The sequence below is a fragment of the Alligator sinensis genome, unplaced genomic scaffold (genome assembly GCF_000455745.1).
Source record: "Alligator sinensis unplaced genomic scaffold, ASM45574v1 scaffold708_1, whole genome shotgun sequence".
In the NCBI taxonomy this organism is placed as follows: Eukaryota; Metazoa; Chordata; order Crocodylia; family Alligatoridae; genus Alligator; species Alligator sinensis.
The window spans coordinates 617,529-633,817 of NW_005842183.1; the positions used below are offsets into that span (position 1 = coordinate 617,529).

The following is a 16,289-nucleotide window of genomic DNA, read 5'->3' on the forward strand; positions in this document are numbered from 1 at the left end:
GACAAGTGGGCAGAAAACAACAGGATGCAGTTCAACAAGGAGAAATGCAAAGTGCTGCACCTAGGGAGGAAAAATGTCCAGCACACCTACTGCCTAGGGAATGACCTGCTGGGTGGCACGGAAGTGGAAAGGGACCTTGGAGTCCTAGTGGACTCCAAGATGAACATGAGTCGGCAGTGTGACGAAGCCATCAGAAAAGCCAATGGCACTTTATCGTGCATCAGCAGATGCATGACGAATAGATCCAAGGAAGTGATACTTCCCCTCTATCGGGCGCTGGTCAGACCGCAGTTGGAGTACTGCATGCAGTTTTGGGCGCTGCAATTCAAGAGGGATGCGGATAACCTGGAGAGGGTCCAGAGAAGGGCCACTCGTATGGTTAAGGGCCTACAGACCAAGCCCTACGAGGAGAGACTAGAGAAACTGAACCTTTTCAGCCTCCGCAAGAGAAGGATGAGAGGTGACCTTGTGGCTGCCTATAAGTTCGTCACGGGGGCACAGAAGGGAATTGGTGAGTATTTATTCACCAAGGCGCCCCCGGGGGTTACAAGAAATAATGGCCACAAGCTAGCAGAGAGCAGATTTAGACTGGACATTAGGAGGAACTTCTTCACAGTTCGAGTGGCCAAGGTCTGGAACGGGCTCCCAAGGGAGGTGGTGCTCTCCCCTACCCTGGGGGTCTTCAAGAGGAGGTTAGATGAGTATCTAGCTGGGGTCATCTAGACCCAGCACTCTGTCCTGCCTATGCAGGGGGTCGGACTCGATGATCTATTGAGGTCCCTTCCGACCCTAACATCTATGAATCTATGACCCACTGTGCTGGCTGGAAGGACTTTTTAATGAAGTGAAAAGAGAAAAAATGGGGAGCATAAGGGGAAGAATCGACCTTTGCCAACGGGTGCAAACATGTAGGTCAGGTCACTGGCATCAATGGCTGAACTCCTCTTGTCTTCACTGGGGCCAGGCCTTCCTCCCAGTTCTTAGAAATAAGACTCTGAGCCTGTAAAAGATTTATATGATGTCATGAAAATAATGTTCAAAAGCACATCTGTTTTACTGTGGTGTGCTAAGAGGGACTTCCTGAGCGCTACACTTATAAGTAGTCCTGTCTGATGCTGCATCTATTTTTATTGTGCTCATCCCTTTTGTACCAAGGCATCGTTCTTTCAGACAACTAAAAATTCACACGGTAAGAAATGGAGCCAGAGTCAACCCAGAACCTTTGGTTCAAGTATTCTGGAACGTCCTGGCTATTTGCCCCCAGATCTGGGTTTCCTTGTTGCCCTTAGTTTATAATGAGGCAAACCAAGCCTGAAATTTCTCACAGTGTGGGGGCTGCTCGCTGCTTTGTGGCTCAGGCTCATCTCTAATAATAAGTAGTAGCTGTCAAGCGCTAGTCCAATAAACACTATTAACCAACAAGACTGTCTGTGTTAAATGAGGGTTCCTAAGTTTCCCCGTGCTGCTGCAGTCTGAGACATTAATTATAGTGTTTGTAAAAGTGCAGAGAGATTCTTTGCTGCTTTTCTCATCAATAAAAATACTAACAGGGGATCACAGAACCCTAGATCAGCGGTTCTCAACCTTTTTTTTTGTACCAGGACCCATTTGTAAACATCGATGGCCAGCCCCGACCCAGTGCCCTTCACTTTTGACCTGCTGCCCCCAGGCCCCAGCCCCGCAGTGTGTGGGGCAGGGGGAGCCCCAAGCATCTGGACCTCTGCCACGGTTGGCCATGTTTTTCTCCTTTAAAGGAAATCCATTTTTAAAGTTTGTCGATCCATTTTTAAAGTTTGTTCGGGACCCTTTCATATATTCTTGCGACCCACTTTTGAGTTGCGACACATGGGTTGAGAAACGCTGCCCTAGAGAATAGAGCTGGAAGGGGACCTCAAGAGGTCACCTAGTTCATCCTTACACAGCATCAACTGTACACACTAACCATTTTCTGATAGATATTTGTCTAACCACCCCCCAGCCCCAAGTGATGGCAATTACCTAGGCAATCTATTCTATCATGCAACTGTCCTCTCGGTTAGAAAGTTTTCTTATGTCCCATCTAAATCTCACTTGTTACAATTTAAGTTCTGCGTGTCAGCTGGGGCGAGGACAAGAATATGTGAGTAAAATTGCTACATGGGAGATTTGGGTGGGATGCTATAAATAAAGCTTTCCAACTGCAAGAGTAGTTAAATCCTGGGATAGATTACCAAGAAAGGCTGTAAACCTCACCCATCTTCCTTTCCCCAACACGTGCTCACCTGTGAGGGAGTGTGTGTTTTGTGATGCCATCGGCATGACGAGAAGAGCGTAGCCTTGCACTTGCTCTGCTTCTCTTGTGAGCCGTTCCTCACGTGTGAAGGCTCACTTCAGATTTTAACGGGGGATAACATGCTATTTATTATAATGCCATAGAACATGCTTCCTTCCTTTATTTCTCATGAGCTTTTGTATGTTAAAGAAACAAGCTGGGACAATGGAAGGAAAAACTGTATGGGGCATTTTCAGCGTTGAGTAGGAAAGCACTTTGTGGGATCGACGATAACTCCTCCCGTGCTTAAACTGTTCATTTGAAGGCATTTTTAGACTGGAATCCTATTGGATACAATGCTTTCCTCTGGGTTTTCTCTTTAATATATACAGAGAGTAAATATGCAGAATCTTGAAGGCAGGGGAAACATTTTATATATCATTTGATTCAAAACATATAACATCTGGCTACAATTCAGGGTCTCCTTCAGATATAGGGCACTGCCCAGGTAAACCTGAATGCACTTTAGTGCTGCTGGCTATCACACAAACCATTGGACTTCCGTTGTCATTTCTGTGATGTCATCGGATCTTCTGATGCGTGCAGACAGCTCTCTCGGCCTTCATCCCCGGTCTATCTCCGCCAGGGGTGGGCAAAATGCAGTCCGGGAGCCGGATACGGCTCACCAGGCCATTCTATCTGGCCCGCGGGGCCCCTAAAAAATTTAGAAAATTAATATTAATCTGTCCTGGGCTGCCTGTCATGCGGCCCTCAATGACTTGCCGAAACTCAGTAAGCGGCCCTCCGCCCAAAATAATTGTGCGCCCCTGATCTATGCACTGTCCAGTGTAACGGTTGTGTGTACAGTAGCGTGGCCAATGTTCGTGATGCCCTATTACAAGAGAGGTTTTCCACAAGAAACAAGGACTTCTGCTAGGGGAAGCTTTAGGGGCTGCACACAGGAAGGGTCCTTCATGGTGTAAGCATTACAGGCAACAGCCGTTTATTGCTGAGAGGCTGAGTCTACCTTGCAGCACAAGGGTCAGTTATGCTCCTTGTGAATCATCTATAGGCAGGTGCATACCTAACAGACACTCACCAGCACCCTTAAAAGCATCTCATTGCACCCTAGGGCACCACAGCACCCTGGTTGAGAATCAGTGGTTTAGCGAGATACAATTATATTGAAAATGAAGGCTGGAAGTCTGGTTAATACTCTTGACAGCTTCCTCTTCCAGTGTTTTGTGGAACTCAAGCATGCTGCTTTGAGTGAAAAATAATAAAGAAGCTGGCATTTAAAATGAACTCTTAGCCATCACATGTATCATAGGATCATACAGTTGGAAGGCCTCAAGAGTCATCTAGTCCAGTCTCTTGCATACGTGCAGGCTGCTCTCTTTCTAAACCATAACACTCCACAAAACTCTTCAAAGAAAGCGATGGCGCTGGTTTGTTATAGTCTGAGGACCTGCTTCTGCTCACGTGGAAATAGTTGGTAAAACTCCCGTTAAATTCATTGAGGCAGGATTTAGCCCTTGCAAAGTGGAAAGGGTTCTGAGTCTGATGTGGCTTTGGTAAATCATAGGCTAAAGAACGGATATCATCTTTCTCCCGGAAGAAAGCTTTTTGAGATCCTACAGATCCCAAGCCCATTGTCATACTTTAAGTACCTGTGAAGTGTCTGAGTTAACACTGTTTCCTGGGACATTTTGGGCTCATTCCAGTTAATTGCCCTTCATTCCCATGACGAACTACATCAAGGGCTATGCCACAGGTTTTGACTTGGATTAATCAGAACCACCTCAAATACAAGGTCTGTTTTTAGCCATAGAGACCTTTCTTCCTCTATGCAGGCCTCCAGTATTATGTTCTAGTATGATGAACCCCAAATAACAGAGCTACTGGCATAGAAGTAATGTCACCCTTGTAACGTTATGTTAAAAAAGAAACCCATGAGGCGCTATTGCTAGATATGCCTGCAGAAGCTAGAGATTGTAGTCCAGAGTTTTCAAAGGAGCCTTGGGACTTAAGTGCCCAAACCCATTAAAATTGATTGGCATTACAAAGCATGTCCCCTTACATCCTTTTAAACATCTCAGCCCCAAATATCAGGGGCCCTACAGCTTCTGTTTAGACTACAGTGTGTCGAGCTGGCCCCAACTGTCTGCCATCAGACGGGATGCGGATTATGTATTGATGGCCTGGCCTGTCGCAGACAGCTCACTTCATGCATGTTCAGGACAGACTTCTCAGAGCCCCTCAACTGTAATTGGGTTTGGATCATTGTACACTCACAAAAATGATGCAGCTAGTTGATCGATCCCAGCTGGTCATTTATCTGAGGTTACGGCGACTTGAGCAGTCTTTCATTCTGGTTGGGTTTTTTTTCTGCCGGTGCTTTCTTCATGCAAATTGGACTGGGGAAATGTAATGATTGTTTTTAGTTGATGATGTGAGGAAACACTTTCCCTTTCTCTCTCTCGGTCGTAAGCCAGTGTCTAGGTCAAGAGAGACGGGAACGTCAGTGCCGTCTTTATTCAGGCTTGGTGCTGGTCCAGTTGGTTCTGGGGAGCTTCTCTAGGGATGCTAGGTCCACGTGTGAGTCCTGAGCCGGACTCCCTGCTCTGTTAGTATTACTGAAGCTTTCTAAAACCAAGGTTGTCATTTCTGACCACTTGTCTGACGGTTTTGTTGTGCACAAAAGAGCGCTCATGTGAGGTCGTCAGGCTCCCGGCCACTGAAGGTCAGATTTGAATTTGAGGTGAGGAACATGACGGACCCTGAGGTCACTGAGCCAAGAAGCACCAGTGCTTAGACCCTGAACTGACTTTACACTTCAAGCAGCAATATGATGTATCTATTCTTGTTGATTTAGACTTTAAACTTCCCCTTTCCTATGTTTTTAAACAAAAACAGGGACTAAAAGTGCAAGCAGTACAATCATTTGTTTGCTCAGCTGAAGACAAGGGGCCTGATACCCACGGGGCTGTGCCATGGGGAATCCATTTATGTCAAGGCAGGTGTGAAATGCTGCTGTGACGGGGTGGTAGCATTTACCACCAGCTTTGCACTGGTGCAAATGACTGTCCCAAGTGAAGGGTTAGGGATGAATCAAGGCCAAGGACTCTCACTGAAATAGTTTTCTCTGTCTCAGAGTTAGCTCATGCACTATGCCTGCATCCATTTTGTAGTCCAGAACACTCCTTGAGCTGTCCACTGTGCTCTTGAGCTCTTTTGGCACCCATAGGCACAGACTAAATATCTGAGGCAAGACCATAGCCCACACTGGCTCGTGTGCACTGCTTTGGTCATGCAAAGTGATTGGAAAGCTGACAGCTGCCCAAAGAGACCCCCAATGTAGACACTGCCATGGCTTTTATATTACCTGCAGCAGAGAAGGCATACTCATGGGAGCAGGTTCATGGCTGGGGCTTCCACTGGCCTTCAAAGCACTGCAGGTACAATCTACCTGGGTAGCCCCAGGGCATACATTACAGTCCCTCCTCCATCTCCTTCAGATATGTCCCCCTCTACCTGGCCCAATCCAGCTCTGAATTGCTGCAGATGACAACCAAGCTAGGGCTTGGGCAAAATGCAAACATGCCCTCTTTGAAAGATTTCACTTTTTTCAGGCAAAGTGGCACATCACTATTGCAGAAGGCGTTAGAAATGACTTGTATCCAGAAGCATCTGTAACATATACCCTGACCTTTTAAGCTGTATTTTAATACCCTCAATTACCAAAGACTGGATCCAGTTCAAACCACCCAAGTTTCACCAGTGTGAAAACTGCATGTCAACTGCACAGATTTCCAGGATGTGAGCCTGAGTGACACCATCTGTCGTGTTTGCTCAGTATGGCTGTATCCTGGTTTAATGACTTGGGGCAAATCCTGTTCCATCTTGTGGACATGGAGACCCACCAGACCCAGCCTGATCCCAGGTTCTCCCAGCAAGTGTGAGAACAGGACAAGCCAGTCCACCATGGCACATGCCCACGGGTCATTGTCTAAAGCAGTGCTTCTCAACCTTTTTAGACTCAAGGCACCCTTCAATAAACGCAAGACACCCTTTGATAAATTCAAGGCACTCCTCAATAGTCTCAAGGCACCCCCTGGAAAATGCCAGGTGTTAATTTTCACAATTTTTTTGAGCACAAAAAATACTAGAGCAATTCTTCTGTTGCAAAGAACTCAGAAAGACCACAACAGGTGTGGGTGTTTTTAATACTATGGATTCCTATGTAAAATCTCTAGGTTTATCTTGTGAATCATGTTTGGACGCCTAGCAGTGTTAACATTGCGTGGCACCCTGCATCACCCTTGTAAGGATCTCAATGCTCCCCAGGGTTTCACGGCACTCTGGTTGAGAATCACTACCCTAAAGGCTGGAGGGAAGCTTAACTACTACTCCCAAGTCCGGGAAAACTTCCTTTCTCCTAAACTAAACAGCACAGTTCAGATCACTGATCTGAGCCCACTACCAAGAATTTGCCCCATGTGCTTTAGGAGATGCCAAATCCATCAAAACTAACCTTATAACATATGCCTACTTCATCTGCCTTGCATTCTGTGTGGCGTTCAAGCTCGCACTTGGGATGTAGCTTTTCCATAAAGGTAACATGCCACAGCAATCTTTGCAGCCTGCACTGATAGTTGCATGGTACCTTGGAGATGCATAACTCCTTTCCCAGGTTCTCACTGGCTACCGCAGGAGCCCAGTTGTTTTTTATATCTTATATCAGATGTGCACTGGCTTCTAGTAGTTGCGTGTGGCTGGCTTGATATATATCCATTCTGCGTCGAGTTTGCCGCAATGTCCTCATCAAGCAGCACCTCTCTTTCTTTACAATGAAACCCCTTCCATCAAAGAGAAATCCCAAACAATATGAGGCGGCAGGAAAAAAGCAACGGTAACGTACTTATGGAGCAAGCATCTTTTCTCTGCACTGCTTGTTATTTCTCTAGACAAAGTGCTGACAACTCATTCATGCATCAGCCAGTTATTTTATTAATTGAATTCATGAATTCATTATTTCAAAATTAACATGCTACAAGAACAGCTCCAGCTGGGAGTCATCTGAGGTCAGGAAGGTGCACACTCGGGATTATATTCACACCCAGGTGGGCAGTATGTTAGCCATTGATGCGGGTAACACTTCTGGAAAGCTCTGCATACCATGGTGAGAATATAACCCTGTGCTGGAATTTGATATAAATCATATTGTTTAATGAAGGGGTTAGAAGTTGCCTTTGTCCTCTGCTAATGTAAAGTGTTATAACCCCATTCATTCAGGTTCATTTCATTTGGCTCAGCTCGCGTTCATATGTTGACCCAGTCCCTATTTATGAGGCACTGCTTTTCCTTGGCGTGAGGGTCACCATTTCATCACCATGTGCCTTTGCATCCGCAAAGACTCTGAGCTAGTCGGCTAATGCTCGCGTGTGCTCGTTTCATTGATCCTGCATAGCTGGAGTGAAAATACTGCCGTGTGCAGTGTGATCAAAGGTACTGTGGGTGGGGTTTGCATCAAGGCCTTTCCCATATCAACAAGTGGGCTTTTTTAGGAATTGGAGTTTTTAGGAAGTTTTCAGCACAAATATGAACTGTGGACTTCAATTAACACCTCAGTCCCACAGCCAGATGCCTGAATTCTCTCAAGGTCACAGGCTTTCTCACCGCCTGCTGAAAAGATGCTTGGCAATGAATTCATTGAGTTCGGGTATCCTGAAAATCCATCTCTTTTTAGTTGGACGTAGCATGGCAAGGGCAGTTAATCCATTGCTCTTAGGCCCCCATCCTACAAACATGAAGGCTTTTATAAGTAATCACACACAACTCTATAGGACCACTTACATGTGGCAGTGTTTCCATAGTGGAGACCGAGTCCATACATTTAGAAACATAAAGGAGTTATGATGTTATTAAAGAACTCCTGTTTCATAGAAAGTGAATAAGACTTGGCTTAACAATTGTAGTTTTTTGTCCACAATTGCAACATGACGAACAAAAGTGAGTAGCAGCAATAGTTGTGACACTAATAACTAGGTTGTAGTAATGAGTAGTCATGATAGCTCACTGACTACAGGCAAACCTTCAGTAATGACTCACAGGTTTGGAGATTAAAATGATTGCTGGGCTAATCATTTATAATGTTTTATTTGATTAATTTTGCCTCTCTTTCTGGTGAATATTCAAGTTGTTGCAGTTTGTTCTTTGTTCAGAATTACCCCGCAGCCAACATCTGTGACTAGTGCTTGGTTCCATTCAGCCGTTCATTGTAACTATTCAGTGTTTTGTGGTAGGGCTGGAGTGGTGTAACTGCGATAGTGCGAAGGTGTGGGAAGCAAGGTGTGTAACATCTGAGCTGTTTTCATTGGATACGTCTGCTATATGGCATGAATCGTTTCTCAGGTAGAATGATATTTACTCTTAGAATCAGACTTAATAGGCAAAGATTCATGGTCGTGAATTTGGAAGTCAGATTTCATGCATATTCCGCAATATTTGCTTTATATTTTACTTTTAGGATAAATGCCCCCCCCCGATAAGATTAAGATTATTTGTTATGGTCTCAGTGTTAAATGAACCCAAAAGGAGAACTTGTGCGAAACCTAAATGATATGTTTGCAGAAAATGTTTTATGGCACCAGCTTTGTTTAAGTTAAAATCTATCATCGATACAGAAACAGGAAGTTGGCTGAACCTCAGAAAATGTCTTAAAAGTATCATAGGATGCTTATGTTCCAAACAGATAGTCACCAGCTTTCAGGAAATGGGACCTTTTATTTTTTTTTTAAACATCTCATATGAAAGGGGTTCCCTAGTACTGTAATGACTGGGATGAGGTTTATTTTTGCTGAAAAATTCAACAACAACAAAATGTTCATCCCAACTTTCATTGTAACTTGATTTTTCATTGATAAAGTAAAATATTTTTCAGGGCTTGGACAGACATTCACTTACCCCAGTTTAACTTACATTGGGTTTGTAGACTGATATAAACTATGCCAGGATCAGTAAAGGCAGACAGTAGATGCTGTTATAGCATCTTGCCCCCAAGTAGTGAAGAACTAAGTAATAGCCTGTTGGCATTTAGCAACGGCTGCTTCAGGCTAGAAGTGGACAGATGAAACCTCAATGGGCATAACATACAACAGTAGAGTTTTACCCTGATTTTTTTAGGGATACTGTAATTCTCTAGCAGGTTACACAAAGATACCCCAGTTTACTGGTTGTGTCACCTGTCTGCTACTTTTTTGCACCGATGCAATGATCCTTACATTATATAAAGATTTAATCTATTCAGCACCTTCTGTTGTCAGCAACCAAAAGCTGAAAAATATTTGGCCAAAACATTGAAAAATATTTGTTTGGATTTTTGACAAAAAACCCTAAACTTTTCAAAAGGAAGAAAAAGAAACTTTTGTCAAGAGATACTTCACCATCAAAAACCACATTTTCCATCAGAAGCAATGGTTGGGAAATGTTCCAACAAATACTACTGGCAATAACACATACCCCTACACATTATTGTCACTCTGGAAATAAGCCCAGTTATGGGCCTGGGATTCAGACCAGTGGCCGTATGCCTCAAAGGCAAGAATATCACACACTAAATCATTTTGATAATGAAAGACAGGGACTTCCAGCCAGAGTTTGATCTTAGTTGCCCACACTGATGTCAACAGAGCTGGATCCTATTTATTTTGTTGTAACGGAAATGATCTTTCGTGTTTTGGTCTGTCTGAAAATGATCTTGGTCTTCCGACTCGTCACTAGCAGATCAGTTTGAAGCTGTTCCAGTGTTAGAGTCTGACTTGTTTCTCTTCCCTTCCCAGCTATCGACCTGTTGTACTGGCGTGACATCAAGCAGACGGGCATAGTGTTTGGAAGCCTCCTTCTGCTGCTCTTCTCTCTGACCCAGTTCAGCGTCGTCAGTGTTATCGCCTACCTGGCACTTGCTGCGCTCTCAGCCACCATTAGCTTCAGAATCTACAAATCAGTTCTACAGGCCGTGCAGAAAACTGATGAAGGCCATCCTTTCAAGTGAGTGCTTCTCCGTCATTGCCAGGGGTGTTTGTTCATCGGGTACAGAATTCATTCTTAGTGACATTCATCTTTCTTCATCTGCCATCAATATTTGTATATACGCTATACATCTTTTTTTATTCCTAATGGAGGGGAAACGTACTTTCCCTGTGTCTGTGGTCCAAAACGCTCCTGAACTGTATTTGCTCAAATTTAAAAACAAAATCAAGATCACCCTCCAGGTGATCACCCTGAACATTTGAGCTGGAAAGTTAAAACATTCGAGAAGTTGCAGGTTACTGGGAAGAAAGAAGGGAAAGCCTCATCTGCATTAAGCACAAATATACTTTCTGTTACAGCAAATATACTTTTTCTCCCAGTAGCAAGGATCTGGGCCGTTGCTTGCTTTATTGAATGGCTAGATAAATGTGCTTTAACATGGATAGTGCTGTGTAAATGCTAAGTGCTGATACTGTCTTCAGAGTGAACATGCTTTGTATCTTTACCCCATTGAGGTTAGACTGTCAACTGGAGGAGTGGTTCAACTTACTTTGTAAAGACAGAAGGTATGAGATGGGACCCTCCGCAGATTGACTTTTACCCCTCTCGTGTAAGGGTAACTAGAACCTGGAACACACTCCTGGCAGAGGTGGTGCGGTCGCCATCCTTGGAGGTGTTCAAGGGGAGGCTGGATAAGCACCTCGTTGAGTTCATTTGAGCTCATTAACCTCCTGTCTGTGGCAGGGGACCAGACTTGATCTTCCAGGTCCCTTCCGGTCCATTGATTCTTTGATGTGCAAGTGGAGAGAGGAGTCCTTCAACTTTCCAAGGCCCCTGACGAGAACCTTCAATGGGGCCAGGTTGTGCACAGAAAGAGGAGTGAGGGCTGGGACAAGCTGGGATGGGGACCAAGCAGAACAGAGATGGGCCACCCATCACTCTGCCCATCCACTCCCAAGTGATCCACCGAGTTTCATAGATACAGTTAGCTTGATAGGTGGTGTTGTACCTCTTCGTGTGTGCATCATAGTACTGGAGAACCAACTTTTCGTTTGAAGCTGTGATGCCAGGGAGTGGGATTCCAGTGCTGATGCAGAGGCCCAGTGACTCTGAGCAAATGACTTTGGCCACCTGTATATCACCTACTATCTGAGGGGCTAGACTGAACTCAGGGCTTATCTCCTAGTGTGGAAGAACCCCACATGCTCAATGGCCTGATGTGATGGAAGAATCACAAGGGTATCCTTGTATGACCTCTTCATATTGGCTTCTTCCCTTGGTTTGCACCACTGGAGCGGCAATGCAGCCTGTAGATATGCAAGGGTGGGATATCAGTACGCAAAGGTAGCACTGGATGTCAATGGCTCTGTGGCCTGTAGTGTCCATAGCACACAAATAAAGCTGCAAAGAAAATGGGTCTCTGTGTAGTAGGGAAGAGCAGGAAAAGGAAAGCATGAGAGGGAATGAAATGCAAGCTTGCCCATGTTTTGTAATGGGTTTTCTGTTTTTGGCAGAGCCTACCTGGAGATGGAAATGTCTCTCTCACAGGACCAGATTCAGAAATACACAGACTGTCTCCAGTTGTACGTGAACAGTACAGTCAAAGAGCTGAGGAGACTCTTTCTTGTCCAGGACCTGGTGGATTCCTTAAAAGTACGATTTTCTTTCACATTTCCAGCTCCAATCTAGAGGAGATATTTTAAAGATTAGAGTACTGTACTGATTCCATTAGGTTCAAGAGTCATAGTGTCTGTCTAAACCTAGCTGTGTATCTCTGTACAGCATAAAGGTTCCTCTCCTTTTGGTTCTAACCTAACAGTGTAGTGACTTAATGCTATACATTTGAATGTAGTGATCCACAATATTAGAAAAATTAAATATATAGGGCCAGCTGCTCGGTTCATATACAGTGGCAGAGTCCCAGTGAAGTCCATAAAGCTATACTGAGTTACGCTGTAAGGCTCTGGACCAAAGACAGCTGTCTTCTTCTCCACACTAATGGTCCCTCTGTCAATGCTGCAGTGTACTGCAAACAGCCTGCTAGCAACATCAGTTTGAGACTCACTCATCTCTAAGTAAAATTAGGATGTGATACTTCTCTTCCTCCTTGCCCACCAACCCATCCCCTCTTTTCATCACTTCCTGCTGAAGAAGTGTGTCTTGTTCCTGCCCACCCATGACAGTTATTTATGAAGTTATTTATGATTATTTTGATAACAAAAACACATTTAGCATCCTCCAAAAAATAAAGAAGAGATTATCAAGATGAAGATTGGCGGAAGTTAGGTTCCTAAGTTAGCAAAGGAGTCCTGGAAAATGTCACCCAGCAGCCCCAAAGTGTTTACAGTCTCAGACATCAATCAAGCAAAAAACCCTACTTAGAAAGACCCCCAGTGGCTAGGTGTCTACCCAAGCCAAGCTCATGTAGCATCAGGTCCTGAAGGTTGTATGTGCAAAAAACCAATACAGAGGATGAAAAGCAGAGAGACTGGGGGAACAGAAGAGAAGGTAAGTTATCCAAAAAACCAAACAGGTGGTTGATTTCTTTTGCTCTTCATACACTGTAAATGTTTGGGGGGGCTTTTTAAATTGATTTGAAAGCTCACCAAAAATTAATGTTATCTGCTCCAGATGTTCCTAGTTCGGAAGCATGCTGGCACATGTACGAGCAATGATAATGACATTTTAATATAGCAGAGTCCTAGCTAGATAAGTGAAGCCATTTACTCTTGTGCTGATACTTGAGGTGGGTGTTTGGAGAGCTAATGCTTTGTGTTTAATTTAGTTTGCAGTACTAATGTGGCTGCTGACCTATGTTGGAGCACTCTTCAATGGCCTGACTCTTCTGATAATGGGTAAAAATGAGCATTTATTTTAATGGGTCTTTTTAACTTCATTAAGCCTGGCGATTTCTATTTAGAAAAATAACAACCTTCGCTGCGCAACGTGCCTCCTCCATAATTGGTCAGTTTATTTTGCTTGCTAATAAATATTCCTTACATCTCATTCTGTTGTTTCCAACTATTTGCATAAGGCTGCGTTTTAGCTGCTTCTCAGCTATCAGGCCTACATTGATGATAAAACTCATGTTTATAAGATTCAAGCACTTCAGTTTTAATACAGAAATTCTTAAATGCCATGCCCGGGGACAGCCGTCACGTGCTTTGGCTGCTGTTTAGCATGCGTCTTGTTTTCTGTGTGTGACAACTCCTAGACTGTAATGCTGCGTTTTTTCCCCCCAGCCGTGGTCTCGATGTTTACTCTACCTGTCGTGTATGACAAGTACCAGGTAGGTCTGTCAAACATGGTACTATTGCAGAGGGATTGACTGTACACGTGGCTCTGATTGTTGATGTCGTGCTGATTTCTGGATGTCTGTTTCTGTTCTTTGTAGGCACAGATTGATCAATACTTGGGGCTTGTGCGGACCCACATAAACACTGTCATGGCAAAGTGAGTTCAGCAGCAGACTTGACAAGAAGCATCACTTTTGCTCACTTGGGCCTTCGGGCACACCTCTGTATTGGGGGTGGCACCTAAGGCCATTCTGCCTCTCGGACCATCACCTACCCATGCCCCTGGTGCCTGGCAGGGAAGTTCAAGGCCATATCCCATGCAGAATGCAGTACTCTGCCCTCCGTGGCTTAATCTCACCTTTCAGACAAGAGTAGATCAGGGTAAAGGCAAGTCCAAATCCTCCTTTTCCCTCTCATTCCCTCTTGAGAGCTATGGAGAGAGCAGTCCTTTCATTATATGGAGAGGATGCGGCCAGCAGCAGCAGCAACCTTCTCTGGCTGCCTCCATTTTTCCTTACTCAGCTACTTGGCCACTTAGGATAGGCAGAGACAGACAAATTGTAGCCTCTCCCTCGCCGTCAGCTCAGTGTTTGTGAATGGCTCCAGAGTACAGTTCTGCCCAGAAAACAGTATCTTCCTCCTTTTCTGACCCGTTGTCCCCGTATTGCAAGCCCACGCGTTGAAGGCAGACCAAGAAGCCTGAGTCCTTCATATGTAAGCTTTAACCAAGGTGGGCTAAGCAAGCCTGAATTCCCAGCACTGAGCACCCCAGGGCTGTGGTAATATTAAAAAATCCATACCCAAATGTTGCATTTTGACCTCATCTCTAGTTCCCTATGGATGGTAACGTGCGGTAGGATATCAAAGGAGTTCACTGAGCACATCCAAGACACAGGGCAGTCACTAAGGACCAGACAGCTTGCTCCTGCGTGTCATGCATTCCTGTGTGCCCATAGCCACACCATGGACTCACAATTCCCCACCAGCAGTGTCCCCCAGGACACTGCCCTTTCCATCACATAATGCAGCAGGGTAGCTGTAGCCACGCAGTGTTAAGAGTGGACAGATTGGCCCTATCTGCATCACTGAGCCATGGCTGTAGAGCTTCCAGTTGGGTGGGTACCAGACAGAGCAGCATGACATGTTCAAGGCCCCAGTTTGGGGTCTAAATGTGGTCTTATCCCAGCTCCCTTCTTTCCCATTCACAAACTCGCCCTCTCTTTATAGCTGTTGGACACATCTTGAGTGAAGGCAAAAAGCAGTGGTCACCTTCTAGCTAGGAAAATGAGCAATCTTCTGGAATGGTTTGGATGAACTGCAGCCTGACTCTGTGATCCTTTTTTTATTTCTAGGATTCAGGCTAAAATCCCGGGCACTAAAAGAAAGGCAGAGTAAAGCAGCCATCAAGGATCCATCAAGGACAAGTAGTGAATAATGGGGGAGTCTGAAGTGAAACAGCTCTTCTTACTCTTTACTGCAAATTTATCGTTCCTTTATTTTCCTCAATGCCATGATCTTAGAAACATAAAACACTGAAGCAGCTTTTTTCCCCTGCTGCTTCTGTACTTAGAATATTTGCAATCACTTGTGTCACGCACTAAAGTATAGTAAAGAGAAAAGTGTTCTAGATGTGGTTTTTTTGTGTTGCTTATAAAGTGCATGATGGTGAGAGCCTAAATAATATTGACCTCTCTCTCTATCTCTCTCTCTCTTTCTCTCTCTCTCTCAATCTCTCTTTCTCTTTTTTTTTTTTAGTGTTTTTCCTTCTATTGGCATCGCTTCTATAACTTTTAATGTTACATGTGACTAGGGCTTTCCTGCTTAGTGCACTGATGCAATAGTTAAAATTGCTTCTATGTCACTGGGTTGCTGGTTGGGTTCATCTTTATTAACTATATAGAATCGTAGACTGATGTTTTAGTGTTTTCCAGCACAGACAAAATAAACAGTAATCGGTACTTATAGTAGTCAGTTTTGTATAACTAATACAAAAGCGAAAACCCAGTACTTTTGTTGTAAGGGATTGACAGGCTGATGTATGGTAACTGGAGAGTTCCAGCTTGTTAAATTTATTACAATTTGTATTACATTCTCTGTAGTTCCTAATGGACTTAATTATGGACTCTGAATATTTGCACTTATGTACTTGATACCGAATGCAGAAATAAATGTTACTAAATGTAAAAAGTTCTCCCTTTTGTCACTGCCAAGGTTGTATTAGAGCTTGCAAAGGTGAGAACCAAGTTTTTATAAGGGAACCGGGAGGGTGCACTTGTCAGCCTGCCTATGCCCATTTTTCATGCACGACAGAATGGTGCAGTCCCCCAAAATGGTGTGTGTCAGTTCATCCGCCGCTTTCACATCTTGGGGAGTAAAGAATGGAAATAAAGCCAGCTTCCTAGTGCCGCAAGGGTTTCGTTTTGTTGGTGGCACTGATCTAGTTCAGGCACGTGAAACAAATGATCAGTGCACCAATGAATGGTCAATGAACCGTTGCGAATAATCAGTTGCCTGATTACCTACCGAAACAGGGTTCAGATCCTAAGCAACACACCACCGAAAACAGTCTGCACCACACAAGAGATTTTTACTCTCCCTCTATTATTCACTGCTACTGCTTTAAGGTGTTTTATTTCTCTGTCTGGGCCAGCCTGTGAGAATCGGTGCTGAACACACACATGCTGGGGACCAAAATGGATGTTTGCTTCAGT

At 44.4% G+C, this 16,289-nt stretch overlaps 1 protein-coding gene across 3 annotated transcripts in view; it reads left to right on the forward strand.

The window, feature by feature from the left end:
- Positions 1 to 15,752, forward strand: part of RTN1 (reticulon 1) — a 216,753-nt gene extending 201,001 nt beyond the window's left edge. For all 3 annotated transcript variants that reach the window (XM_006026220.3, XM_006026223.3, XM_006026221.3), the window contains 6 exons: positions 10,093 to 10,300; positions 11,797 to 11,935; positions 13,068 to 13,137; positions 13,525 to 13,571; positions 13,677 to 13,735; positions 14,931 to 15,752. In XM_006026220.3, coding sequence (XP_006026282.1) covers positions 10,093 to 10,300; positions 11,797 to 11,935; positions 13,068 to 13,137; positions 13,525 to 13,571; positions 13,677 to 13,735; positions 14,931 to 14,973 — 566 coding nt within the window. In that variant the 3' untranslated portion in view covers positions 14,974 to 15,752. The remainder of the gene's footprint in view (positions 1 to 10,092; positions 10,301 to 11,796; positions 11,936 to 13,067; positions 13,138 to 13,524; positions 13,572 to 13,676; positions 13,736 to 14,930) is intronic.
- Positions 15,753 to 16,289: the final 537 nt, after the last annotated feature.